The sequence below is a fragment of the Macadamia integrifolia genome, chromosome 13, assembly GCF_013358625.1.
Source record: "Macadamia integrifolia cultivar HAES 741 chromosome 13, SCU_Mint_v3, whole genome shotgun sequence".
In the NCBI taxonomy this organism is placed as follows: domain Eukaryota; kingdom Viridiplantae; phylum Streptophyta; class Magnoliopsida; order Proteales; family Proteaceae; genus Macadamia; species Macadamia integrifolia.
The window spans coordinates 8,913,473-8,941,210 of record NC_056569.1 but is presented as its reverse complement, the minus strand read 5'-3'; the positions used below and the strand labels follow the sequence as shown (position 1 = coordinate 8,941,210).

The window sequence follows — 27,738 nt, the reverse complement described above, 5'->3', positions numbered from 1 at the left end:
AAAAAAAAAAAAAAAAAAAAAGAATGGCCAAAATTGTGTGTGAGGGAGAGAAAAAATTTTAGTAAAAAAAGGAAAGTAGATAAAATTAATATATAATATTAAAAAGAAAAAAAAAAGAATGGGCAAATCGTGTGAAAATAGGAGAGAGAGAAAGATAAATAGTATTAAGTATTATAAAAATATAATAATATAAAGGGTACCAACCATTTAAGAAAATAAAAAAAATAAGAGAGAGAAGAGATAATGAAGAAGAAAGGACAAAATTGTCAAGTGAAAGATTTGTCACTTCGTGCTTTTATATAATACTAGTAAGAAATGCACGTGTATGCTTATGTTAGGAAGAGAGAGATAGAGAGAGGCAGCCAATAACTATTGATAGTTCATATAAAATTTGCTACAAGCAAGGGAAATTAATGACACTCAGTAGTTCAAAGTAACCTTCTTTTTTTTTTTTTTTTTAATTAATCTTACTCTGATTTTCATGATGCGTAGACTATGCAAAATAGCTTAAAACAAGATCCATCTGTGGAAATTTCTTAATAAAATGTTCAAATAATTTAAATATTATAATTTTTTTTTTATGAAATTGAAAATTTTCATCTTTGAAACCACCACTTTTCAATGGAATATATTTTCCCTGTCTATTTCTCTCTCCTTACAGAAGACCTGAAGGTTGAAACCTGTAACATATTAAAAATAAATAAATAAAATAAAAGAATAGGATATAAGAGAAAATTCTTGCAATATCATAGTTACTTTCTGATAGAAGGATATTTAACTTTGTAGACAAAAATGAAAGAGAATCATTACAATTTTTATTTTGTTACGCACAACAACAACAATAACAACTAAATTCTATACCCGGAAAGAAGAGGGAGAGTTGAAGGAATGCAAAACCCTACACCCAGAAAGAAGATAACAGTCATTAATGGTGAATCTAAGCCGTTTTGTGGGAGATACCACAAATTCTTTGATAATGGATATATAGAGGAGTGCAAAACTTGTAAAGAACAACTCTCATTAATGGCGATCCAGAATCATTTGGAGAGAGAGGGAGAAGTTGCCAAGGATACTTCAATGGAGGCGTGCCACGATGTATTCTTCAATTAGGGTTATTTAAGATTAAAATAGAGAGAAAGTGAAGATATATGGATACCAAAAATATAGATAAAATTAGAAGGAAAAAGGGAAATTTTTTTTACCAAAAATGAGAAATTATCTCATATCCCTATTCTCTACCATGGATTATATACCAAATGTAACAAAAAAAAAATATTATTTACCATAAAAATTCTTTCTTCCTAACTCTTTCTTTAACTTTATTATTGTTTGTAAGAGATTGGTTAAATTTTACCATATTAAGGGGAGAGAGGAGAGTATAGAGAGAGGAGATCGTGGGCAAGGGGAGAGTTTGGGAAAGAGAAGGAAAGAGAAGATGTTCTCTATGAACTCATATTCCAAAATTCTCTCTTTGACTCTATTATGGAGATTTTTTTTTTTTTTTTTGGTTAATAATAATGGAAGGATTTACAAAAGTAAATATGGAGGGAGGGAGAGAGAGAGAGACAGAGAGATGATTATGGTCTTAGGGAGATCTCAAGGGAAGAGAGATAATTATGGAGATCTTAAAGGGAGAAGAGAGAATAGAGAGAAGGGAATATCATGGGCAAGAGAAGGAAAGAGATTTACAAAAATAAATATGGAGAGAGATAATTATGGAGGTCTTAAGGGTAGAGAGAGGAGAGGAGAGTTGGGCAAGGAGAGAGTTTGGGAGAGATGGAAATAGAAGATATTCTCTACCAACTCATGTTCCTAAATTTTTTCTTCCTAATTCTCTCTTTGACTCTATTATGGAAAGTTTTGTTTTGGTGAATAACATGAAGAGATTTGCAAAGTAAATAGGGGGAGAGAGAGAGAGAATATTATAGAGAGTTTTTTTTTTTTTTTGGGTGAAAAATAATGGAGAGATTTACAAAAGTAAATATGGAGAGAAATATAATTGAGGAGAGATAATTATATGAGAGTAAGGAAGAGAAGGAGGGAAGGATATGTGAGGGGAGAGGTGAGAAAGGAAGGAGACAAAAGTTGAGTAAACAATAGAAATAGAAATCAGAAAATTAGATAATGAAATATAAACGGTACTAACAATTTGGGAGAAATAAAAAAGAATGAAAAAAATGATAAGAAAAGGGAGAGATAATTTAAATAAAAATGAAGGGTAAAATATCAAGAAAAAGTTTAGCCATAAAGCATGAGTACATGCTTTTATATAATAGTATGATAGTATGATATATGGGTTCTCTGAGCTTAACCTTCATCCTAAGACAAGATCCATCGTCATTTTTTATTATATTTTATTTTAAAAGATAAAAAATAATACTCACCAATACTATGTATGTATCTTGGCATAGAAAATGCAGGCTCAAAGAACCTTTATAAAAAAAGCTACATTGAAAGAATTGGCAGTAATTGCTTCGGATTCTCATTCATCTATGAAGGAACAGGAAATATTTCTGAGTCAAAAGGTTAGTTCTTACCATATGGAGATGATCTGAGGTTAGAAATCATAGATGTATATGTAAAGGTTGTAATCCATTTCTCTTTCTTATTACCACAAGGAAGAAAGCTTTCCTTTTGTGTCTTTTTGTGTAAGAGATGCTGAATACCATGTGAAATTTCAAATTTTATTTCCACATCAAAAAGCAATGCCAGTCAGTCATGATCATAGGTCTAGACTGTTCAACCTGATCAGTTCTTAGGTCCCACCCTTTGTATGCACCTCTATAAATAAGTTCCATCAGAGAAATTCCAACCATACGCCAATCGTAAAACTGTTCTGGTATGTACTTGATAAAGAAGAATTAGTTAGTGATTGAAGTCATGAAGTAAGATGAAACTGAGTTATCATGAAACAGGATTTGTGCTGGGACTGATGGATAAAGCTTGGTGAGTTTGGTTAGAGGCGTCTCTACCTTGGTGTAATGACCAAAACACTATTGTTAGTCATTCTTGCAACTGTTCACTCTTAAGCACTTAAAGGAAAACAAAGTTCAATTAAAATCATAATGCAGAAGAGTAATTTCAAGAGAGAGAATGATCAACAATTATATGGATTATTCATGACAATCTTAAAGCATTTACTCAATTGATATCGATGATTATAAACCTATAATTACCATGGTGAAGGCTAGATACCTTCGACTACTAAGGTAACCCAGAATGAAAAAGCAGACTTTTTCTATTACAATATTAAAATTAAAGGGTGGAAAAATAAAATACCTTTGGTGTAGACATTAATAATTGCATTCAGAACCTTGTCTTGGACATACAGACGAAGGCATTCCAAGAGGATCGGTGCTGAAGAGTGCTTATTCATCAGGAGGCAGTCGTTGAGATCCCCATTAACGCAACTCCAAGGTCTGTGAGTGGGAAGATGGCTGTAACCTTGAATATTGTTTTCATCCTATAGCAGAAAAGCAATCCACTTCATAAAATTCCAGGCAAACTACAGTAAACGAGAATTTAGAAATCCAGCTAGACGATACAAACCAAGGATTTCATTGAACTACAAATCAAGTTCCGTAAATTAACATCAATACTTTATATAAATCCAGCCCATAGTAAAAACCCAGATACCTAAGTTACAACCCTAACAAAAATCAATGAAAGAAAAAATTAGGTTTCATTACCTGTCTTTATAGAGTTTCAACATCAAACAAAATTGAATATAGAGAGCTTGAATTTGGCGATCCCGGCAGGGGATTTTGGTCTGGTCAAGATCCCTTAGTTGATGGCGGTGAAATCAGTTGTTGTTTCCGAATGTTCTTCGCTTCAAAGTGAGAAATTTTAGCCCATCTCAGAGATTGCCCACAAATTGTTTGTAGTGGACTAGATAAGAAAACTCAAAGACCAATGGAAATATTCAGCTATTTTTATAAAAAAGGGAGGGGCCTTTCCTTTACCTCTGGGGGTAAGAAAATCATGATCAGGAGAGCATACCCAAAGCTTGGAAATTGTGTGTGGCTCTTTTGTCGAAATAGAAAGGATAGATTTTTTTTTTTTTTATGAAATTTTGAATCATTAAATACACTATGCCCGCCTAGATAACCAAATTCCTTTGAAGTACTTTCTAGAGTATAGACCTGATTTACGCACCGGATCCTGTTTCTTGGTAGAATTTGTTCTGGGCCAGTTGTACTCTTCTCACATATGAAACAAAATGATGGACGACATTGCAGGCACATTTAGGATCATCTAACCTCGGAATAAGAATTAGGGACAACTAAATTGGCTTAACTTCTACTTGATTGAACCTGCCCTATCCTTGATTTGGAATTTTTTTTGAGGCCTTCGGCAAACTGACTCAGCCAAACTGAACAAACAAACAAATGTTATATTACACATCATATGTGCACGTTTGCAAGGGTATGGTGGTATGCTACCAGGTTCTCTCCAGCAGGATGTGGATATGATTGTCATACCCCACATAGGATATTGTAACACCAAAAAACAAAAGAAACTAATGAACCCACCCCAGGTTAGTATGATGAACTGAATTAGAACCAGTTTCAACTTGAGTTTAGAACCAATATGTCCAAAACCTACACAAGTAGCACTGCCTACAACATAATTGAGCAATGTATCTATATATAAGGCAAAAGAATAACTTAGAAATAGAAAAATCTAACAATGCTGCTGCAGCAAATAAATATTGTACCGAATTTTAGAGCAAAGCAACTTGTTGTCACACAATAGTCGTTTGGCCCATGATGGCTTCCCATTTTCAGTTGCTCCTATTTATGCTTTGCGTGTGGAGATTGTAGATTCCAATGAGCATATAGTTGTCAACAAAAGCCTATCTTTCAAATCCTGTCACAAGCGAACCATAAGAAAACTGATGAACTCTGTTCTATCCCCTAGCACTAATGTAATGAGTACACTACAATCAAACAACCAAAAAAAAAAAAGTCACAGAAAAAGGAGATCAGTACATCAAAAGGCCCAATAAATGCGCACATGCCTTCTCGAAGAAATCACAGTACAGAAGGAGAAGATTGCATACCTGTGAACCTTTCAAGAAATCAAACACTGATGTATAATAGCATGTCTCTGAACCTGTGTGGCATGTTGGGCCATCACGCTTCCCAAGATATATTATCTGATACAAAAGTCTGAGTTAGCTTTGGATCAGATTTTGAAAAAGGAAGCTCTTTTCATAAATAAGGGTAGGAGACGACCACACCATTGAAAACAGTCAACGAATTTCATCAACATCACAACCGTTCGCATCTTGGGCACAAAATTTCTCTCAACCATCCTCTGATACATCTTACAAACACCCTCAAGGCCATCTGATCTCTTCAATCCTAAGAATATTGTGTGGTAAGTCACATTATTTACCAAAAAAAAAGTCACATTATCAAGCCCAATACCTAGCTCCTCCATTTCATCCATCGACCCAATGGCAGAACCCACTTCTCTAGCTCTAATAGAAGTAGCCAGCAAAGCATTATAGGCGCCAATATCAGGCCTCAAATTTCTCAGAGGAATTTCCTCGAACAATTGCCGAGCTTGTTACAGTTTTCGAACGATTCCTGCACCATGGATCAAAGTAGTAATTCTTTCAATTATGGGCAAGCAATTTACACAGAATCCCAATGTGGAGGAGATCAGAGTCACAACCTGCTTTGATCCAAACCTTGGAATAGGGAGTTGGGTAACACCAACAACAAAGAACGACAGAAGTAGCAGAGTCGTGCATAAGCGATTTGGGTCGTTTCATCCAAGCCTGTATAAAGAAACATTTAGGAAAGTATAATATAGTAAGTGCTCGAGGTAATGGTCGCTCCTGTCTTCTCTAATGGTGAAAGTGGTGTTCTCGCTCCTCAGTACAGAAGGAGAAGATTGCATACCTGTGAAGATTGGAATGGTAGAGACGCTGTCAAGGTTCGGGCCTCAGATCGCACATGTAAGAAGATAGCGAGTGGAGGAGAATGGAAGGGAAGAGAGTGGGAGTGAAGATAAGAAGAGAAGAAGAAGCAGAATAAGGAGGGAGATTGGAAGGCGAGAGAGACGTGCTTAGAAGATACCGATCTCCTCCATTTCTTTTGTTGTAAAGGATCTCCTCCATTATGTAATAGGAAAGGCACGAAGCCACATAATAAAGTGATTTGGAAAGGTTTCCAATTGGAGAGATACGGAAGGATTCGCAGGACTAGAAAAACTAATTTTATAAAAATATTTAAATATCAAAATAATAATAAAAGGCTACCAACAATTTTAAAAAAATAAAAATATTGACAAAAAAGATATTAAGAAAATAAATTATTTTAAAATATAAAGATGGATAAAGTAGTCAAATAAAAGATTAATCACGAAGTATGAATACATATACTTATATGATAGTATAATTAGTATAATATAATATGATAGTATGATATATATATATATGGGATAGTATTTGATCGAATTAGATCTGAAATTTTATACGTGGATTATTTAGACCATTTACTATCTATCCAACAATGAGAATTGTCACAACATTTTTACCAAAAAAAAAAAAAATTGTCATAACATCATTTCCCGTGGCACAAAATAAATGTTTTTCTTTAATAAGCCTAACAAAGTAATGTTGCTCAAATGATTTATTTTTTTTTCAAATTAAATATTAATAATTAATCTAGCTACGATTAGTTCTTGGCACAATTCATTTGGTGACCTTCACCGTCACTGCCCAATAGTGGCCTATCTTTAATTTTGAGTTTTGGGGTTTTATTTTCTTCCCATTTTAGTTCGTTAAGATTATGTTTGGAACACATGAAATTGATAATGAAATAAATAAATAAAAATAAGGCATTTAGGGGGGGGGGGATTTTACTTCATGCAGCGTGAAGGAACTACCCCTTATTTACAAATGGTCGATAATACGCCTTAGATTGCACTGTACCCTCTCAATACCCATGGAATGCCTCATTCAAGGGATTCTCCCCTAGCTGTGACCAAAGAAAAGCTCATTCCAAAAAAAAAAATCGGTGAGTAACAGCCATTCTCATTGTCCACCAGACCTTGAGTTGCCTTACCCAAAATTATTTGCCTAGTGGAAAGTAACTCCTATGCCACATTTGGGTGTAGACATACTAAGAAAAGACGTGTATAAAAATAGGAATTGAAAATATTTCAAGAGAAATAAGCAATTCAATGATCTGATCAAATAAGATTACTGTGGTTCGGGTTGAAATGGATATCAATGATTCAATGGTAGAATCCATCAAAGCACATGTGTTTAGCATAGAATTTTTTTTTTTTTTTCAAATTTAATCAAAGATGGAATGTTAACTTAAATTTAGGTGTTGTAAGGTCAAGGGTATAACGGTAAGTTTATATCCTCAGGTAATTTGGCCATTTAGATAATAATAGATTGCTAACATTGTCACTTAATGATTAATTGGGAATGGATTTATTAGAAATTTTCAAATGAAAGCGAAGGATGTAACAACTCTTATTTCAAGTTTTAGGGATTACATGAAACTATGAACATTTTTAAGGTGGTACAAAAAAATTTCCCTATAGTTATTTACCCTCCTAGGAAGTTTCAAAACTTGAGAAGCTTATAGCTGATGTTTGAAACTCATCTCCACGATGGTGCAGAGTTTTAGTATAAGTCATTTACTTTTACTAATTGAGTTTGGTAAGACTGTGAACTGTGATTCGAATCATAACATCTATAGCTTAAATCTCTATACAACTGATATTGTCATTTGATTTGGTAGCCAATGTATCAGTGACATGTGAATCATACTTAACAGAAAAAAACAAGTGAATCATAGAATGGGTGGGCTCCAACCAAGATAATGGACAAGTAGAGAACCAAAACTGCCACGACCCACTGTCCCTAACACTGAAATAAAGCTGCCAGGAGCCCACGACCCCATATGTGTACTCATGTGATCTCTAAGATGGGCCACAGCACAGGAAAATTTGGACCACTAAAATCCCAAGGACCGGAAAGGGGACAAAGCAATTCTATTTTTTTCTTTGGTGAGACAATACAGGTCCTCTCCACGGTAATTCAAAATTAAAAATAAATTTATGCACGGTTGTGTACAAGGATTTAGGGGACGTTATTGGTATCAGTATCAGTATCGGTCTCTGTCGATATCAATCCAATCCGGATCGGATTGGTGGACATCGGTCTATTTTGCCCTTGCTTTTTATAATTTTTTTTTTCATTTGACACCTGAAATGATACAGATGACCAATCCGGATCGGTATCGCATCAGGGATTGGTCTCAATTTATACCGATCCAATATGGCCAATCCCAAACCGATACTTGAAACAATGGTTGTGTATGTAATATGTACATAATGAGAGTAGAAAATAAATGTGCAATAATATTTGTGCCTCCATTCTCTACCATCGAATAAAGGCATGATCATGCACAAAATCTTTTGCCAATGAATAATATGACATGGGGAAGCTAAAAGTACCTTATTTTAGTACATTTTCAATCCAAAATAAGTAATATTAGAATACGTTAAACTTATTTACAAAATTAGAAATTCATTTCAACAAGGAGAGTTTTCTTTCATCAAGTAGAGGGGTTCATCACTCCATCTTAAGGTTCACAAGCTCCAATAGGGTTTTAGAGTATTCCCAAACACACATGTAAAGCCATGGGGTGAATGAATTATCCATTGTGGCCTTGGAGAATTCACTTTCTAAAAAAACCTACTTATGTTGAGTTGAAACTTGACAAGTGAGATGATTATGGGATATTCCATCTCATAGACCTACTTGCATCTATTTTAAGTTTTCCATGCGTAAACAGTGAAAGATAGGTTGGTGCAAGAACTCTATGAGCTTGGTTTTTGTGTACACAACAAGAAACGATCACTTATTAGCAACAAAAAAACAAACGATCACTCTTAGATGTGTGCAATCACAAAAGTGCCATGCCTTTTCTAGGTTCCATGTCCCTCGAGAAAACTATCAAAATATGAGTAATCATGCATTCAAATAGGGAAAAGACTAATTCAAAATATGAGTAATCATGCATTCACATAGAAAAAAGACTAAGGACAAAGTTTTCCTTAACCATGCGATGAGGTTCACTATGGGATCCAGGGGTCCAAAATTCCCCCTCACCACTCAAGTGGCTCTAATCACTTGCAATGAACGAATTTCCATTCACCATGGGTGCTAAGAAACTCAATCCAAAGACTAGGGGTGTCAACGGTCCGGGTCGGTGCGGTTTCGGTCCGGTTCCACCGGTTTCGGTGTGAGTTTGGAAGTGACCGAAACCGACCCAATAAGGATTTATCGGTTTCGGTCCGGTGTCGGTTTCGGTGCGGTTTGGGTTCGGGTTGGTACCGGTTTGGATTTATTAGGTTCATTTCGGTTTGGATCGGTTTTTTAAACCGGTATGAAGCCATTAGGAAACAACCAAATGATGAATTGTTGAACTTCGATTTCTTAAATCGATTTGTAACCGGGTTGGTTTTGATTTTTGGTCTAGTTTGAATTCGATTTTCCATACAAATGTATACAAAACTATTCAAATTTTAATTTTTTTAATGAATTTTGGAGTGTTTCGGTTTCTTACCGGTTTGGTTTCGGTTTCGGTCTGGGTTTTGAGCCGGTTTCGGTTTGGTTTCGGGTTCATCCGGTTTTCGGTGCGGTTCGGTTTGGTTTTGGGGTTAAAATACTTGAAACCGAACCAATAAGGCTTCGATTCGGTTTGGTCCGGGTTGTTATCGGTTCGGTCCGGCCGATTTTACCGGTTCGATTTAGGAATTGACACCCCTACCAAAGACTAATTAGAGTTCCTCACATGACTATGTATCTTTACATTTATAGTCTCATTTTTTTTTCTTTACTATAGTCTCACTCGATCACTTTGCTCAATGACGTCCCACATGCTTAGTTAAAATGGGGAAAAATTCTCTCTGACCCACCCCTCAATATAATCTATTTTCATCGCCTATAAAAAAAAATCTACTTTCATCCATATTGTATGAAATACTTCTTCTGATTCTTCAATAAAGTAATTTTTCACCTTTCATTCTTAGAAAAAGTTCTTCTTCAACCAATTAAATGTCCAACCAAGCATCCAACGGCTGTGAGGACTTGACCTGGGGTGCGTGCCATGCGTTGTGGTGCGTCTTCGAGTCATCCCATCCATCAGATGCCAAGTTAGGCACCCAACTGATTGGAGAGGAGCTGGATCATTTATTCTCCCCTTGAATTTTTCCAATATTCAATGTACTCCTTCCTCTGAAATAAAAATCAAGATGACTATTTGTATTAAATTATGCCTCCGATGTAGACATCAAGTAACCTATTAATACTAAATTATGCCTTTGATACTATATTTCATTCCACCGTCTAAATGCCACATTTAGACGCATGTACATAACCACGCAGAATCCAACAAAGTATGGATTTACTTTATTAGAGAAATCACCTAGGACAATTTAGGTAAATATAGATGCCTTTAATTTAAGCTATTCACAAATTTTCCTCTATAAAGGGAAGTGTTATTTTCTAGTTTACTTTTTCCTGTATTGGTGTCAGTGTGGTTGTGAATTCGCAGTACTGTAAGAGACAAAATCAATCATGGGATTCCCCCCACATTTCCAGAAGATAATTCTCACACTTCCAACTACTTCCATTAACTGATCCATCAGATCTTGCCCTTTTTGCCTTTGGAACCTCAGTGAAGCTGCCCAAAACATATTTCAGGTTGTGTCTATACTCCACCCCAATTTGTTCAAACACTTCAACTTCAAACATGTTCATCTTCACCTTTGGGTTCATTCTGTCTCTCACAAAGGCAAAAGCCAACTGATCTCTTGGATTAAAAGCTTCTAACTCATTAAACATTAGGCAGGAGAAAAGGTTGCTCTCAACTCCATGTCTCCTCAGTATCAGAGCACTGTCTGGTACATCTGCAACACAAAACAAAATGTATCACAAAGAGATGGTTAGGCAACTTAATTTAAGAAACTAGTTATAAGGGTTCTGAACACACATGCATTGCAAGATCCATCCATGATCTAACAGTGATCAACCTACTGGAGATCTCCTACCGGCAATCTCTCACTGGTCTCCTGATACTGGTGATTGTAGATTTCCATCACAATCTATAATACCCAGTTACAAATCTTGCACTGAAGTATCTTCTATAGGATCCTCAGAACAATCCAATGCACATTGTAGAAACAGGATCAATTACTGCATACAGTCTATGGAGCTATAAAATTGAGTGAACAAACATGTCATGGCCACCCTAATGGAAGGAACTTCATGAGCTTCAGAAACTAAATCATAGAAATTATGAAACCCCTCATTAAAAAAAAATCTGGTAACTTTAGATTGTCTTTGTATGTGCAGACCTGTGGTAAATGGGAGCTTTTCAGGTGTCCATGGTCTTAAGCCATTCTCACAGTATGTCTCCATTTGCATCTTCAAGGACTCAACATCAGCCCATTTCCTCCACCTTGCGGTAGCCATTGCTTCTTCCAATGTGTGAATGTAGTAAGGATGCTTAGAGATAGCCATGTCTACATTCTCCGAAATGATAAGAGAATGAATCAACGTTAACGGATCAACTGTTAGCTGTAGCTTTGCGTCCACCCAGATGCTGAATTTTGCATTTGGGAAGAACCTGTGAACTAAGTATTTGGGTATCACTCCATTCATTGCTTGATTCTCATATGGAAGCTTACCCTTAACTCTGATTATTCTCCACACACCTATCTTATTTTCCTCTGTTTCATCTAAAAGAAGATGATGAGCGTGAAGACCTTTAAGTGTTATATCATCTATAAACATAAAAAAACAAACAGTTTCTAGAGTTTTAGATCCAAGCCCCTTCGGCTGACGAATTTTGTCGTGGTCTCCAAATGTTGCCGAGACTACCACCACATCTTTGCATCTCCTCATGAAAATTCTATCTGAATTCAATTGCAACAGGAGAAAACAAGCATCGTTAAGCATATGGGTAGATGAATTATTTTCAATTCAGAGCTAATTAAGACTTCCAGAGAAAAAAATAAAGTAAAGAAAGGTAATAATCTTTTCAAGTTTGTTGCAATTAATGGAAATCCATCTGTTTATATTGAATTGTTGATCTATTAGTATTTGAGCAAACCTATTTATACTTATATTGATTTAGAAAGAAGACTTAGATTAGAAAAATCCAACCAATTTCTTGAATTGATTTACTAATGAAGTTTGGAATTGGAATGTGAAACTTACCGGAAGCATTGATAGGGAATTCCTTCATGAATCCACAAGGAATTTCTGCCTTATCATCGCTATGATCAAAATAAGATAACCTTTTCTGGGTACTGAAATTTCCTGCAAAACTACCACTTTTCTTTCGCTGATACCTCAGAACCAAAGGAGAATACGAGGAATTCAGACAGAAATCCTGGATCTCCTTCAAGACCAACCAATAATCTGGACACAAGGAACAAAACCCATCAATAGAACATCGATACTTGATCTGAATTATGAATAGAAAGTGGGAATTTATGAAGGAGAGAGGTGGTAGAGAGAATTAATGGAACCTGAGAAGAAAACAGGGGAAACGCAAGAGGATCGGAGAGTTGGGATTGCATATTTGTGTTCCCCATAGGTGTGGGGGTAGAAGAAGAGAGGGGTTTGGATGGGATCGAAAGGTGAGGATCTGAAAATGCATTTGGTTGAAGAGAGAGAGGAATAGAGAGCGAGAAACAGAACGGTGAAGAGATAGAGAACAGAGAAACAGAGGCGTTTTGAATGAAAGAGGAGTGGTGTGGACCAGGTAGCCTTCCCCATGAAGAGTTTGTTAATAGCTGTTTCTTTCTCTCTCTTTCCCTCAACTTTGTTAATACTCTCTCTCTCTTTCTAAAGTGCTGGTGAAGAAGGGAAGAAGGGCCCAAAGTGACTCACCTTACATGGATACCATAATCCCATTGTGGTTGAAGCTTTGACTAATCCGCGCTGGATCGGACAGATTTATCCCTGTATTATTTTTAAATCAGTTTCATTACCTCTTTATCCTTATTGACTCAAAATCGATCTTGACTAATAGTCTGATACTGATCTGATCCAAGCAATTTCAAAGATACTGATCCAAGTTTTGAAACCATGTTCACTACACCTAGAGAAGTGTAATGCTTCATAACTCAATACATGCAGTATATGGGTGGAATCAAGTTTTCATTGCGATAATATCATTACAAAATGGTTTTACAGAAAAAAAAATATATATATATATATATATATATATATTATTACAAAATGGGTAAAGAAAGTTGTTTAAAATTTTTTTAATCAAAATAAAAAAGATGCTTAAAGTTGTGTATGTTTATATTTATTTTCTAGATTAACTTTAATTTGTCTATCCCTTATTCTATTTTTTTTTTTTATTTTACCATTTATCCATCTCAATATCTTCATTTCAGTTACAATGAATTTATTTATATATTTTTTTATTCAAATTTTTTTTGTTAATGTTGTTTATTACTGCCCAACATTCAATTCCATACATGTTTGTTGGCCATATAACTATCATAAAATAGAAAAAATGAAAGAAATACCTCATGTTCTTTACAAAGAAGAGCTCCAATTGAAAGAGAAGACAACCCATCTTCACCCTTAGATGTCACCATTGGTTCTATCATTATTTGGTAAAATATGACTTTGTTGCACCAAAAGATAGCTTAGAGATGACAATTTAGTAAGAACTTCATCACCCTTGTCCCCAAGGTACCGGGTGCCATTAAGCATAGTCAATTATGTATTTGCATGGGTATTTTTATTTTCAAAATTAATACTAAGATATTGGCTTTTGATGTTTCTGATTTACTTCCAAAGCCCATCTATTAAGAGCAGGGTACATTTAGAAATTAACGAAAAATTATCTCAATTAATAATGGTATGGCCTATGAGCCAACTAATATTCTTCCATTGAATGTTCATGGTAGGTTTATAATTCTCTTCAATGGGAATTTTTATTTTATGCTTTAGAAAAAAGTTGGCTTCCGTAGTAAGTGGATTTTTTGTTTCAACAATTTTTTCTTTATGCTAGAATATCTATGCTGGAAATGGAGGTTCATGCAATTATTTTGACACTAAAAGAGGTTTAAGACAAGATGATTTATAACCCTAAGGGGGTAGCCAGTTGGTAAGGGACCTTCGCCCCAAGAAGCTTTCAGTGAAAGTTTAATGGTTCTTATTTAACCTCAGTCCATACGATTGTGGGGTCAATATGAACCAGAGACTATTCAGGCTGAAGACTTGAATACCCATCGTTAGGAAGAAAAAAAAAAAAGAGACAAGTTGATTTATTGCTAAAGAAATCTTTAGACGAAGTATCTCCACACTAAGGTCTAATAGGAAAAAAAAAATTTCTCACTCCTAGAGGTATGACAATGCTCTCTCATCTTCTTTTCGTGGATGTTTTCTTAATCCAAATATCACAACCATGAAATTTACCAAAAGAAAAAAGAAAAAAATTATCACAACCATGAAACACCTACAAATTTTTAATAAATTCCAAGATTACTATGGGCAGACTAATGATAGGAACTAGGAAGAGTAAACTTTTCTTCAGCAGGTATTTAATGTTAGAAAAGCTAGAATTTGTAATTTTTTGCAAATTATAGTGTATTTTCCCCATATGTTGTTTACCAAAAAAAAGTAAATAATAATATGTCCCCCATACTTTACCTTGGGGATAATATTTTCAAAGGCAATGTCAAAATCCATTTTGTTAGACCTCCAGTTGATAAGTTAGACATAAGCTCTCCAGTTGGAAAGGAAATTGGCTTCGATACTGGCAGTGATTGCTAGCATTCATATTTATAATTTTACAATATATTGGTAGCCTCTAGGGTGTCAATTCGTGGCCCGACCAGGACCGACCGTTTATAGATCGGCCCGGCCTGGACCGTTTATTAAATATGTCGGGCTTGAGCCCGGCCCGTTTATAAATGGTCGGTCTCGGTTTTGTTACTTGGACCGTCGGGCGCCCGACCGAGACTGACAGAATAATGCCCGACCGAGACCGGCCTATTGTACACCGACTTTGCCTGACCCTTTAATGATTGTAGAATACCTATTTTACCCCCCAAATTAAAGAATAAAAACTAAAAAGTAAAGACATGTTCGCATTTTAAATAATTGTTATATTTTGTATCATTTATTGATTTATTACCATTTTTTTGGCCTTGCATGAGTGGGCCGGAATATAAGAGCACATTTTAAAGAGGGCCCGTTTAAAAACCGGTTAAAGCCCGTTTAACATTAAACATGTCCGTAGCCTGGTTAAGGCCCTACTAAAGCCCGATTAAGGTAGTCCGATTATAGCCCGAGGCCGACCAACCAAATATAAAGTGTACCATGCCCTCAATAACTAAGCCCGATTAGTTAAATGGGCGGACACGATATAGCCTTTGAAAGTCTTCAAGCCCGATTAAGCCCGATCGAAACCGGACCGGTCCGACCGGTTGACACCCCTAGTAGCCTCAACATTCTTGTCATGAAGTCAAAAATTTTATCTACATAGGTAACCCTAATTCTCGAGATCCATGGGTGTAAACATAAAAAAGTTGGATTTAAAACCCATAACCAAAAGGGCCTATTCAATGCACGAGATTTTTTCCATTGTGAGGTCTTGAGAGGATCATAATGTACATAGTATTACTCTGCTCCGCAGAAAGACTGTTTCCTAACTCAAACACATGGCCACTTGATCACAATGGAACAACTAGGTGGTGAAAAAAACAAATCCTTGGGCCGGAGGACTCAGCAAAGAAATTGATGAATTTTGAACACAAGCCCAGGACAATATATTTCAAAATTAGGCCTGAATTTCTCAAAAGTTGCCCTAGATTGAACCTCTAGCATTGATAATACAAGGGCTGTCCTTGGAAGGTATAAAGGGAGGCTCAATCTGCATCTGTTACAATTGGGCCACAATACGAACTCTAAAATAATCTAGTTCTAGCCATAACATTATATGTTGAATTATAATATTAAGCCCATTACTCTTGGCCCATTTCTGTTGTGAGCCTATATGATGCTTCAGCTTATTACTGTTGTCATCAGTGATAGTTTTGGCTGGGGAAAAGGCCCATTGGTTATGGACGTAGATGGGATGTATTTATTTACCCATACCCTCCCCATTTAACTAGGTAGTAAAAGAAACTTTTGCCCTACCTTTATGTAAAGAGTTCCCACCTTTACCCTGCAAAGGCAAGGAGGGTAAAGTAGGTAGCCAGATTATATTGCCAGTTTTAGTACCTCTTTTTTTCTTTTTTTGGGTGAAAACCAGTTCCATAACCTCAAAGGCCCCGTGCCAAGAGCTGTTGGATCAGCACTTGGACACATGTCGGTCGCTCAAATAAAAATGAGCTAACCTGAGCAATCAACACTCAGAAGAAGAACCGGAAGACCATAGCAGCATGAAAGGGCCTTGGTACAGTGGCTTATGAAGCTACAACTTAATAAAGAAACTGCAAATTTAAGCTCATTGCCATCCCATGCCTGCCCATTGCTGACCCGACCCATTTTGGATTCTTTGGTAAGGGGTGCTCTCTCTCTCTCTCTCTCTCACACACACAGATGCGCGCACTTATATGTACTCATAGATCATTGTGGGGTGGCAATGGGATTAAAATCCTCTGTTTTTCTCATCTCTGTTTTTCCTTGTTTTGCTACTTGCAGAACATGACACATGAACAACTTTAAGATCAACGGTCAAGGTTGGGTGAGGATTATTACATCCGGTGCGTTGGTCTTAAAGTTGTTCACGTGTCGTGTTCTGCAGGTAGCAAAACAAGGAAAAACAGAGATGAGAAAAACAGAGGATTATTTTCCGTGGCAATGGGGGCTGTAAGGTTATCCTTTAGGCTCTCTTCTTCGACTACAAATTTCTTAGAAGGTGGATTTTTGTGCCGAAATTATCGAAGAACCCAGCCCAGTGGGCCACTCAATAACACAAAGTCTACAAGGGGTCCATTATTAATGTAGCAAGCCCAAAACTAAAAAATTCCTCCTGTCGAAATCACATTTTCAGAGGGGGGTTCTTTTTGGTAGAACATCAATTAAAAATGCAATACCTATATAGTCTAGCGCGGGAGTCCAATTTAGTAACGGATCTCAATCACGTAGGCCATGCATGGGGTGCTTATTCTCATACATTGACCATGGTCCTTATGCTTCAAACCACATTATTGAATGATAAGATGAACATAAAGTTTTTTTTTTTTTTTTTTTTTTTTTTCCCTAAAAAATAAAAAGAGCAACCCAGTGCACAAGGCTCCCGCTACTACAAGATCTGGGAAGGGCAAATGTACGTAGCATTACCCCCTATTTCATAAAAGAGTCTGTTTCCAAATTTTGAACCCGTAACCAACATGTTGCAAGAGTGCAACTTAACACCTCAAGAAAACAAAAATAGACATAGAAAAAAAATTTCTAGGGTTTTGTTGAATGTCTTGGGTGCAAATGCCACCTTCACTTCTCTCTTTCTCCCCACCACCAAGATTCTAAAACTCGGGATCAATTTATGAATGGGATGGATTTACCCTTTCTAGATTGATCCCAATCCAAGTTGATCTTAACTGATTCGATTCAATTTTTAAAACTATATTCATTACATGGTAATTAAACAAATAGTGTTTATATCACAGTCTTATATTCAACCTGAAAAAGAAAAAAAGATATCACAGCCAATAATATGTTGAAGGTCTTGGATTCATATCTCAGCTTCACTTCCCTAACGTACATTGAACTGGCCACGTAGGATACACCAGCATTCTCCCTTTCTCATTCTCCTCCTCTCCCACCCTCACATTCTCTCATTTTGATCCTTTTGCCCCTCCTAGAACATATAGCATTGGATTACTCTATTTTCATACTTTTTTTTTTTCTGAAACTATTTTCATACATTAATTCAATTGAAACATTAAAAAAAAAAAAAAATCAATTGCCACGTATACATTACCCAACATCGTGTTTTATAACCTTGGCCCACAAAAAGGGTCAGACAACAAACCTATATAAGTATAGGGAGGATGGTAGTAAGTACAAAACGACGGATAAGCCAAAGGACGGTTAATAGTCCCTGTAAAGTGGAAAAGAGGTGAAGCACCATTCATGTCCCTCCTCTCTCAAGGTACCGTCCCAACTACGTATTCATTTACCATTCTCTCTCATTTAAGACGGTGGGGTTGCAGGGAAAACGAAACAAGAGAGAGAGAGAGAGAGGGAGAGAGAATAAAATCCATTCATAATTCCAAAGATAATAAAGATATCACAAGTCTTCTCAAACACCCAACATTTATTTCATCCCATTTACCCTAAAAAAAAAGCTAAAAAGGAAAAAAAATTATTTCTTGTACTTAATTTAAACTGAGATTCTAATTTTCATTCATAGTTCATCAAACCATGGCTGCTTCTTCTTCCTTCTTCTTCTTCTCCTTCTCCGCTTCTTTTGCTGCTCCTTCGTCTTCCTCAAGATCAAACGCAGAAACCGGAAATGTCCGAGAAAGCCCAGCAGGAGTCATGAACGTGATCTTCCCTGAAGAAGGATTATCGATGTAGATATCAGAGAGAGTAATCCAAATCAATAGCTCCTTGCTCTTAACTCCGCTCAGTTTCTTGAATTTCCTGGGTTCCACAAAAGCTGTGATCTCTGACCCATAAGATACCTTCCTGCTTATCTTTCGAAAGATGTGTTCTGTCGATTTCTTCTGTTTCAGCCACACGAACCCAGTTTCTCTGTTGTAACCAACCTCTTCCATGTCGCTCAGAGGAAGAAGACCCTTGGGAAGCTCCATCTCTGACAAAAGCTCGATCGATTTCTGCTTGCAGAGGGTATCTCCATGGTAGATCTCTGCCTTCTCTCTGTGCTGATCGATCAACTGCGACGCCATTGTTCCCTAAAGCTCTCTCTGGTTTTTGCCCCTTTTTTGGTTGGAAGAGCGGGATAGATGGATGAGTGAGAGCTAAAGAAAGGGGGGAGGGGGATTTTGTAGATGTTTTGGGTTGAGGTTAAATTACGGAATTGTCCTTGATTTTGGGAATGATTTACGTAAAAGGGTTGTTAGGACGTGGTCGGTTTACGGTTACTCATTAAAGAGACTGTTTCGTTTTCAGTGATATGACCGGGAGAGAGGTGTAGCCGTTAAATATAACGGTACAGTATTGACGCGTAGGGCTGAAGAGTAGTTTGAGGGAATATGCCCCGTCTCTCAGATCAACGCACATCATTCGATGGATCCCGCTCGACGTGTCAAACGGTGGGTTGGTTGGTTCCGGCTTCCTTTTTTTCAGCTTTTATTATCATGGGAGAGGGATAGATATGCCGTCGATATCAAGTATGCTAGTGGATAGCACCAATAGGAACACATGATGGAGTATCATTCAGGAATTATATGGGGGTCATTTCAGAAAAAGGAAAGAGAGAGATACACACAATGGGTGCTAGCATACTTGATATCGACGGCATACCCAACATTTTTCCTATCATTAATCTCAGTTTTTTTTTTTTTTTTTTTTTCCTATTTTTGGGTTGGAGGTGTGATTTGCGGAGGTGAGTAAAGCTGTAATGGGTCTCTAAATGGGTTTTAAACGTGTCAAAGTAATTGTTGGATACCATTTTATACAATCGAATAGTATTAAATATGGGCATAAGTCTAACGTGTTGAACATACCGGTTGAACTATTTTTAGTTTTTTTGGATTAAGTCTTCTAGTGTAAGTTGTCTTCCAAAGCGTGCCTCATTCGCTTTGTCCGTAATAATCTAATTAGTTCTCTGGGTGAAAAAACATTAGGCATTCTACCTCTTGAAACCAATACTTTTAATGTTGATTGACGCACAATAATTTATATGTGCCTATTATGGATCTGCATCCCTTGGGATCAATAAACCTTTTGATTCTTATCAACCAAAGAGTTCTGACTTTGTGCTATAGTTAGCTTGGCACCAGAATTGATATCCCTAGTTTCTCACAATAGTTTATTTTTAATGTATAAAAGAATATGGAGAGAGTTCACTCTAGTGCCCATATACTAATTTAGACGAAAGAGTCTTTTCTAAGGAGGGATCTTTCACAACTAAACTAGCTACAATGTTTCTCAAAATCAATTCACCAACAAGAGCTTCAATGGATGCTTAAATATGTGTTATTGTTCATCTCCTTGCTCACAGTGGTAGCAATTTTCTGAAAACTCAATATCCACTCCAAGTTTAAGCTCTTCTTTTTTAGAACCATTAATGTTGGAATCCTTCACCAAGGACATATTACTAAAATGGGTGGATATTGACCCCACTTGTGGATTTTGCCACAACCAATGGGAATCCTTATACCATTTGTTGTTAGAATGTGAGTTTTCATGAAGAGTTTAGGTTGCATGCTCATTGGGAACTCCAACACTTTTCAGATTTTTCTTTGAATAATTTTATTATGTATTGCTTTAACTCTGCCGATATTTCAAAGAAAGAATTGTCTTGGTGTTTTTTCAGTGTTTATGATTATATGTTTTTTCATTTGGAAACACAAAAACCAAACTCTGTTATGCGCCAAAAAATCAGATCTTTCAATCATTCTCAAATAGGTTGAGTACTAGATTTCAAATGGAACATCCAAGAAAAAATGTGCATCTCAGGTGACATCTAATGTCTCCCAAAACAACACTCTCACCCCTCCCCCTTATAGCAGAATTACCCTTCTAATCACAAGTGTACAAGTGTCACAAATAATACTAAAAATATGGCTGCATGGGCAATTAGTTTTATTTTTCAAATAAAATGCATCTTATGTTAGCAAATTACTTGTTGACATGAGAAAATGGTGAGGCGACAGTTGTAGGTCTTCTCAAAGGAATGATGAAAGCGAGGAATATGAACTGGAAGGTGGACCTAATTTGGAGCAACAAAAGGAAATTGATTTTGTAAGGAACTATGAACATTTGCTAACTTTATGGCCTAGGATCTTAATATTACTACATTTAGAGATGAATAACCTTCCTAACTACCGCAATTTTTGTATAAAAACTAACAGTAGATATGTGTAGGAGCTTAAATCTATAGCCAAGGAAGCTATAACAAGAAAACAATCGATATATAAGTTGGAGATGATGTATATTTACAATACTCTATTTAATCTATCTTTTTCCTTGTTTGAAAATAATATAATAATAATAATAATAATAATAAAAGATGGGGCTGGATCACCAATCTGTAAATAAGGGAAGTTTTGGAGGAGAAATAGTGAGTGGAGTCCATGGTTTATGTAGTTGTTCAAAAAAATATTTTCAAAAATAGATAAATTATTATTGTTTCCGAAGTTTGTTATCTTTTCAAATGTCACAAGGTATTTATTATATCACATAGACACATATTATGTCCATTTTGACAATTGGATAGAGAGGACATGATCTAGACGAGCCACATGTTAAATCTAATTCAATCAAATACCACCTATTGTATAGGTACAATCTGCATGTGTATTGCTACTCAAGACATTTTATGCACTTTTCCTACTCTGAGAGGGAATATATAAACAGTTTTTCTGGAAAGACTCAAGTGGGGTAGATTCATAGGTTTAAGCCTTTATCCACTTGGAGGGATGAATTTTCAATTTCTAAGGCTTCGTTTTTCTCCGGCAAGCTGCTAGGAAAGCATTTATTCCCAAGTGATAGGGCTTGGAGTTAATAGATTAAAAACAAACATAAAAATTGAATGGCTCAAATTTATCTTAACAAGATACATGAACAACTGTCAAAAAATCAAAACACGAGAATGAACGTGACGCAACCTGAAACCTTGAAGAGTATAGACACAATATTTCTTAGTGCTCAAATAGTTTCTACTTATATGAATTTCTTTTAATAAGTCCAAGACATTAATAAGTGTGTGTATGTGTGATCAATTTGAAACCTTGGAGAATACAGACACAATATTTCTTAGCGCTTAAAGAGTTTCTACTTATATGGATTTCTTTTAATAAATCCAAGATATAAATAAGGGTGTGTGTGCACTAATTAAAATGAGTAAGGACCACATATCGAAACTAACACATTCTCCTACTTTGTCTAGGTGATCACAACGTATTGTTATTTAAAAAAAAAAATATTCTTAATATTTCTTAAATTAAGATTATCTTAGAGAACATATGACGAGTGATCACTCTTAAATAAAATAAAATAATAATAATAATAAATTACAAAACACACATTCATATCAATATCTCCAATTTAACAATTCGATTTATCCTATTTGGGTAGTGTATTCCTTGTTGATTATCTCTTCCATTTCACAAATGAACATTATGAACCCAATGCATGATATATAACAATTGTATGCGTCAACTTTTTTGTACACAAAAACATACAAGGTACAACTACAATTGTAAAACCGCTCACGTTTGGGACTAACAATTGTCATAGAGAATCTTCACCCAAAAAGAAAATAAAATATATTGCAAATCTCTTTTTTTTTTTTTATTAAAGATCAGAGAAAATTTTGTTACTTGAGACAAACTAATGGTAGTTCATACAAAATTATTAGATAATCCAGTTTGATATATGTACATTATGAATACTTAAATATATATTTTGGTATCACATTTTAGAAATATACAAGGTGACAACCTTATGAACAAAAATACCCAATTATATCCTTAATTAGGAATTCTTAAAGGTATAACCTTGAGGACTCCAAATCCTTTGACCTCTATCTTATATGATTCTTAATCTAAAAAAAGAAAAAATGAACACAATTTTACTCTTAACTACCATTTTTTATAGAAGTAATTTGTATGTATTAAGGAAAAAAAAAAAAAGAACAGCAACCACGGCTACAACCTTATTTGGGCATACTAAAAGAAAGAAAGAAAGGTTATTAAATCAGGATAAATCCTACAACACAATTCATGAAATATGAAAAGTAAACCTTTTGCAATTGGGAAAATATACTATGAAAGAGTTAAGTAGCTCAATCACATGTGCGAAAATAGTACAAGCTCCTTTTAATGCAATTGACTCTTAATTACCAATTGATGTTGAGTTGGCATCTTTCTTGGAAATCGTTGTTGGTACAAGACATCCCGAATGATCTACCATAGGGGTTGGTTGTACCGGCCATCCCCTATATATTTTTTGCTGTTTTTATTTGATGCCTTCCGGGACTGATATACCTTTTTAACAAGAAATTTATTGTAGACATCTTTGAAAATTTTCTTCTTCCACCTAACATAACATGTGCTATATATGGAAAGAAATAAATAAAACCCAATGAGAACAATGGATGGGAAATGACAGTTACAACTTTTTACAAGGGACAATAATAATATTAAGATTATGGATGTTGTGGTAGCTCTCCATTATACTTTTTAACACTCCATCTTGGGGCTATTACCCAAAATAAATGTTATAGTTGGGGTAGGTGAGGTTGAGCTTTCAACCCATTTGTCATCATTAATGCTATGCTTATGTTTTCTCTACTTACATTTCCTTTTACTGATAAATCATCTACTGTGTTGTGAAGTTCATTATTGGGTTTTCAACCTCCAAATGTTGTAGAGCCCATTCCTGCAAAACTTAACTCATCAGCTATAATAAATTAAAGCTGCAGCAACATCTCATTTAAGTGGACATGACTATTATAGTTATGCTTGGTTGGCTGAAGTTATTTCAACAAAGTTTATAGTTGAAATGGTATTTCCTATGGAATAAAAGGGAAGGGAGATTCTTAAAAGAAAAATGGAGAGGGAGAGAGAGAGAGAGAGAGGCCAATGTTCACCTAGAAACAACTATTATTTAAGACAATGCCCCAAAGGTACAAGAATACATGTGGGTGGGGGGGTGTTCTTAGAGAGATGTGAGGGGGAGAGTTCAATATTCACCTAGAAACAACTGTTATTTAAGACGGAATGCGCCAAAGGAAGAAGAAATATGTGGGGGGTGTCACTCTATAGAGGGAGAGAGAGATTCACCTAGAAACAACTGAACTTAGGTCAATGTTCACCGACAAGCAACTGTTCTTTTCAGACCTAATGCCCCTGAGGAACAAGAAAGAATATGTGTGGGTGAGAGGGAGAGACCCACACATTCTTGTTCCTTTGTGGCATTATGTCTTAAAGAATAGTTGTTTATAGGTGAACATTGACCTAGAATAGTTTTCTTGGTAAACAATGACTCTCTCTCTCTCTCTCTTATTATGAAGAGCACCCACCTAAGGAAGTCTGATATATCATTAGTCCAATCATTACCCATCCCAGAACTACATTTGTTAGGAACAAAAGGCTTAGGAAGTCAATGAATTAACCACTGAAGTTAGAAAAAACCTCGTGTATGGGCAGTTTCTACCCTAGCTTCCAAGGAACGCTTGTGGATCATATCCCATTTAGTAAACAATCTTGGTATTGGGATTTCTAACGTTGTTTTGCTATTCCAAGGAAGATAAAAGCCAAGTGGGTTTCGAGGAGAAGATTCAAGCAGCCTAAGACGCTACGTTTGGTAGTCATTCAATTCCAGAAACAATGTTTTGTATAAAAAACAAAATTTTTAGTTTTTGTGTCAAAATACCTTTGTAAACAGAAAAATGGTGTTTTGTGAACCTGTTTAAGACACGACTACCCTAGTTAACTTTTTTTTTGTATTTGGAACGAAACTAAAATAACGGAACAAGGTTTTGTCATTCTATTCTTTGGTTTTCTAGCTTTTTCTTTTCTTTTCTTTTTTCAGAATAGAAAAACATTAGAAACGTTTTTCTAGATGACTCCAAATGAAGCCTAAGTCTATTTAAATTATGGTAAAATTAAAGCCTCCATAATTCAATTCATGTGAATCATGTGTCATTTAGATTTAGAAAAGAAAAACTTAAAATGATGCAGAAAACAAAAAGAAAATCGCAAATAAATATTTACACAACACAATAATTTATGTAATTCACTAATTTGGCAATATTGTCTATGCACGCGATGAGATGAGAACTATTTCACTATCAATGAAGAATAGGATTATAGTCATTCACCCTCACTCCTCTCAGATTATAGAGAATAAACCATCTATAAATTCATAGTGAAACCTACATAACCACAAATACTGAAATTTAAGATGTAGGCCTAAACAAAATTTTAGGTCTCAAGGCCTTGGACCCTACGGCCTCTTAATGACCTTTCGGAATCAGCCCACAAACACTACCTAACGATGGAATACAAGACATCGAACATCCAACATTAGAAATAAAAGAGCCATGAGTCTTAAGTTCCAAAGTGACCCCTTTGTTTTCCAACCAAAGAAATCAAATTAATGCAAGAGTGGTACATCATGAAACAGCTCAAGGAACCCTCTCCCTTGTAATATATATAGCAGTCTTCGATTCTCTTATAAAGACTAGAGAGTAGAGGCACAACACAAGTACACAGGAGAGCCCTAAACAGAAGAAAATTTGATCAGTTTCTCTCTCCACCCATGGTGAGGAGAAAATCTCATTATCCACCACATTTGACACTTGATTGGACTGAAGAACGGCATTTCTAAGTACAGATGAGAAGAAGAGTATACTCCAGGATCTGGATAGGGTTCAAATTGATTTTGATTTAACCGGAATGGACCAGAAACAGTCCTAACCTTAGAAACTCAACAGGCATCGGCTGCCCCATATCGGCTAGAATCGGGATCAGGCGCAGCTGGGTCAACCGATCCAATTCTGATTCTTAAAACCCATGGTAGGAGTCCAGTTTTTTGTGAAACGTTCTGGGCCTTTGATCCACAAGAGACCCATTAAGCAGCCAATGAAAGGAACCAGCCCTTGTATCATGGGGCCAATACAAAGGCCCATAGGTTTCATGGTCAAGATTAGAGTCTAATCTAGATGACACCTTGATCTTCAACTACTAAGATCAAGTCATAACAGTTGTCTTAATTTTTGACATGGAAACCTGGCTTTGCAGGAGTTAAAAAGAGTAAGGGAACTTGAAGCTTTCAGTTTTGTTTTTCTATAATATTCAAAGCTAGCTTAAAATTCATAAGATTGCAATCCTTCAGCAACATAGCCATAATACTACCTATCAATGCAACATTTGTGTAACCATATCCATCTCTTCCCCATTAAGTCATCCAGCCCTAACAGCGAATTCATTTCTTGGCCTTTCACTATATGTGTGTAGCCTCCGATGGAAATTGAAACTATTGTTAATAATCTGTTTTAATGGGTGGATGTAGTGGTTGTAATCCAAACTTATTCATCTAATTTGGATTGCAGATGAATTTATTGTCAGCCCTGAAACCATATCTTTTGTAACTCTAACCCTTCCTTTCTAATAAGGCCTTATAGAGAAGCTAAAGCTTCTATCCTCCATTCAAGAAAGAACCTATTTGAGGATAATGTTGATTATCCACCTGGATAACAGCTTCTTTGCATTCTTGAGGAACAAATGTACCAGGCTTCTGGTTTAGAATGTTATTTGCCTAGAAAAAAATATATTCCCAGAATTGCTTAATTGAGCAAAAGAAATTTGAGGGATAGTGATTTGCACCAATAAGGCTTGATCCCTACATAAAGAAGCAGACTACTGGAAATTTATACATAATTTGATCAAATTTGAGGCCTTTTTTATTCTTTTTTTCTTTTTTTTGAAAGAGGGGGGGGGTGGTGAGGAGTTAAATAATTTGAGGCATCTGATCATGCTAACGGGATCCCCACTTTAGGTGACCTTGCAATATTTCTGCTCTAATTCTTACATATTCAACGTGGCAATGCATTCAATCTGATCAGTCATCAGAAGGAAGCTATACAGATAAGGAGTCTAGAGAAGTGGTGACCATGTAGCCAGTAGAGCCAAAGGCTTTAGCCAAGCAAAAGTGAGAAAGGGAAATCCCCCTCCTCTACAAGCAATACATTTAATAGGAATTTGGATAATGCATGATCCATTCCTCTTGCTTCAGTTCTTTTTGCTTCTTTTCCTCCTCTTCTTTTACCAAACAATGATAGTTCCTGTAAAAACTTGTCTTTTTCTATAATGTACCCTAACAGGTCTAATTTGCTGTTTTCTCATTGCCCTCGCAGGACCTACCAGAGATTAATTGGCCCATTCTTCACATCTGTTTTTCGTTGTTGTCTTCTTCTTCTTGCTAGGTAAATGTTCTTAATGAAATGCTTGAGATTCTTATGGACTGCTACTACAATGTAATGCTGTAATTACAAGTTGTACACCATAGTTCTAGCATTTCCCAGAAAGATAAAACATAAAAGCAACCTTTAAGAAGAAGATTCGAAGTTTCAAATCTGATTAAGAAAAGCCCTGACTAAATCTTGGGAAACTCAAACTGGTTAACCAGCTAGCATCCATCCCTCCATCCCTCCCTCCCTCCCTCCCCAACAAAACAGCTAGTCCTATTAATCAACGGATGGATCTTTTTTTAACAGATCAACATTTTCTATGTAGTAGAGACACAAATTTATAAGCAACCTTATTGTAGAGTCATAATGAGTTCTCCAAGCAACTGAAAACCTTCCCTTACAGCAGATGCTCTGCCTTCAACTGCAAAGTACTTGCAAATGCTAATTCCCAGAAGATAATATGGTTTTTTCCTCTCTCTCACACACACCCATTTATATTCTAGTAAGTTGTCGCACAAGCTATGACCACATTACCATAATTATATATATTATCATTTTTTTAATATTACTAGTAAGTGATCATTCTGTAGTTAGTCATTAAGACCACATTATA

At 35.9% G+C, this 27,738-nt stretch overlaps 2 protein-coding genes and 1 long non-coding RNA gene across 12 annotated transcripts in view; all 3 read right to left on the bottom strand.

Moving 5' to 3' along the window:
• Positions 1–6,170, bottom strand: part of LOC122059978 — a 9,123-nt gene extending 2,953 nt beyond the window's left edge. Inside the window, exons 1-9 of one of the 10 annotated variants that reach the window (XR_006134195.1) lie at positions 5,913–6,167; positions 5,683–5,788; positions 5,433–5,594; positions 5,243–5,366; positions 5,063–5,158; positions 4,718–4,939; positions 3,690–3,829; positions 3,280–3,463; positions 196–680 (exon numbers count right to left, since the gene is read on the bottom strand). This is a non-coding gene — a long non-coding RNA (uncharacterized LOC122059978). Of the gene's footprint in view, positions 1–195; positions 681–3,279; positions 3,464–3,689; positions 3,889–4,717; positions 4,940–5,062; positions 5,367–5,432; positions 5,595–5,682; positions 5,789–5,912 lie in introns of those variants that run through there. The other 9 variants (XR_006134197.1, XR_006134191.1, XR_006134198.1 and 6 more) reach the window with 9 other exon arrangements.
• A 4,255-nt stretch (positions 6,171–10,425) lies between these two features.
• On the bottom strand, positions 10,426–12,888 carry LOC122060114 (probable hexosyltransferase MUCI70). Its single transcript, XM_042623295.1, has 4 exons — positions 12,574–12,888; positions 12,260–12,463; positions 11,395–11,955; positions 10,426–10,947 (listed from the first exon to the last, which is right to left on the bottom strand). Exons 1-4 carry the CDS (start codon positions 12,821–12,823, stop codon positions 10,610–10,612), a joined length of 1,353 nt encoding a protein of 450 aa, XP_042479229.1. The 5' UTR covers positions 12,824–12,888; the 3' UTR covers positions 10,426–10,609.
• A 5,375-nt stretch (positions 12,889–18,263) lies between these two features.
• LOC122059262 lies at positions 18,264–19,009 on the bottom strand. The gene has a single exon (XM_042621957.1). The coding sequence runs from the start codon at positions 18,928–18,930 to the stop codon at positions 18,436–18,438; it is 495 nt and encodes a 164-aa protein (XP_042477891.1). The 5' UTR covers positions 18,931–19,009; the 3' UTR covers positions 18,264–18,435.
• Positions 19,010–27,738: the final 8,729 nt, after the last annotated feature.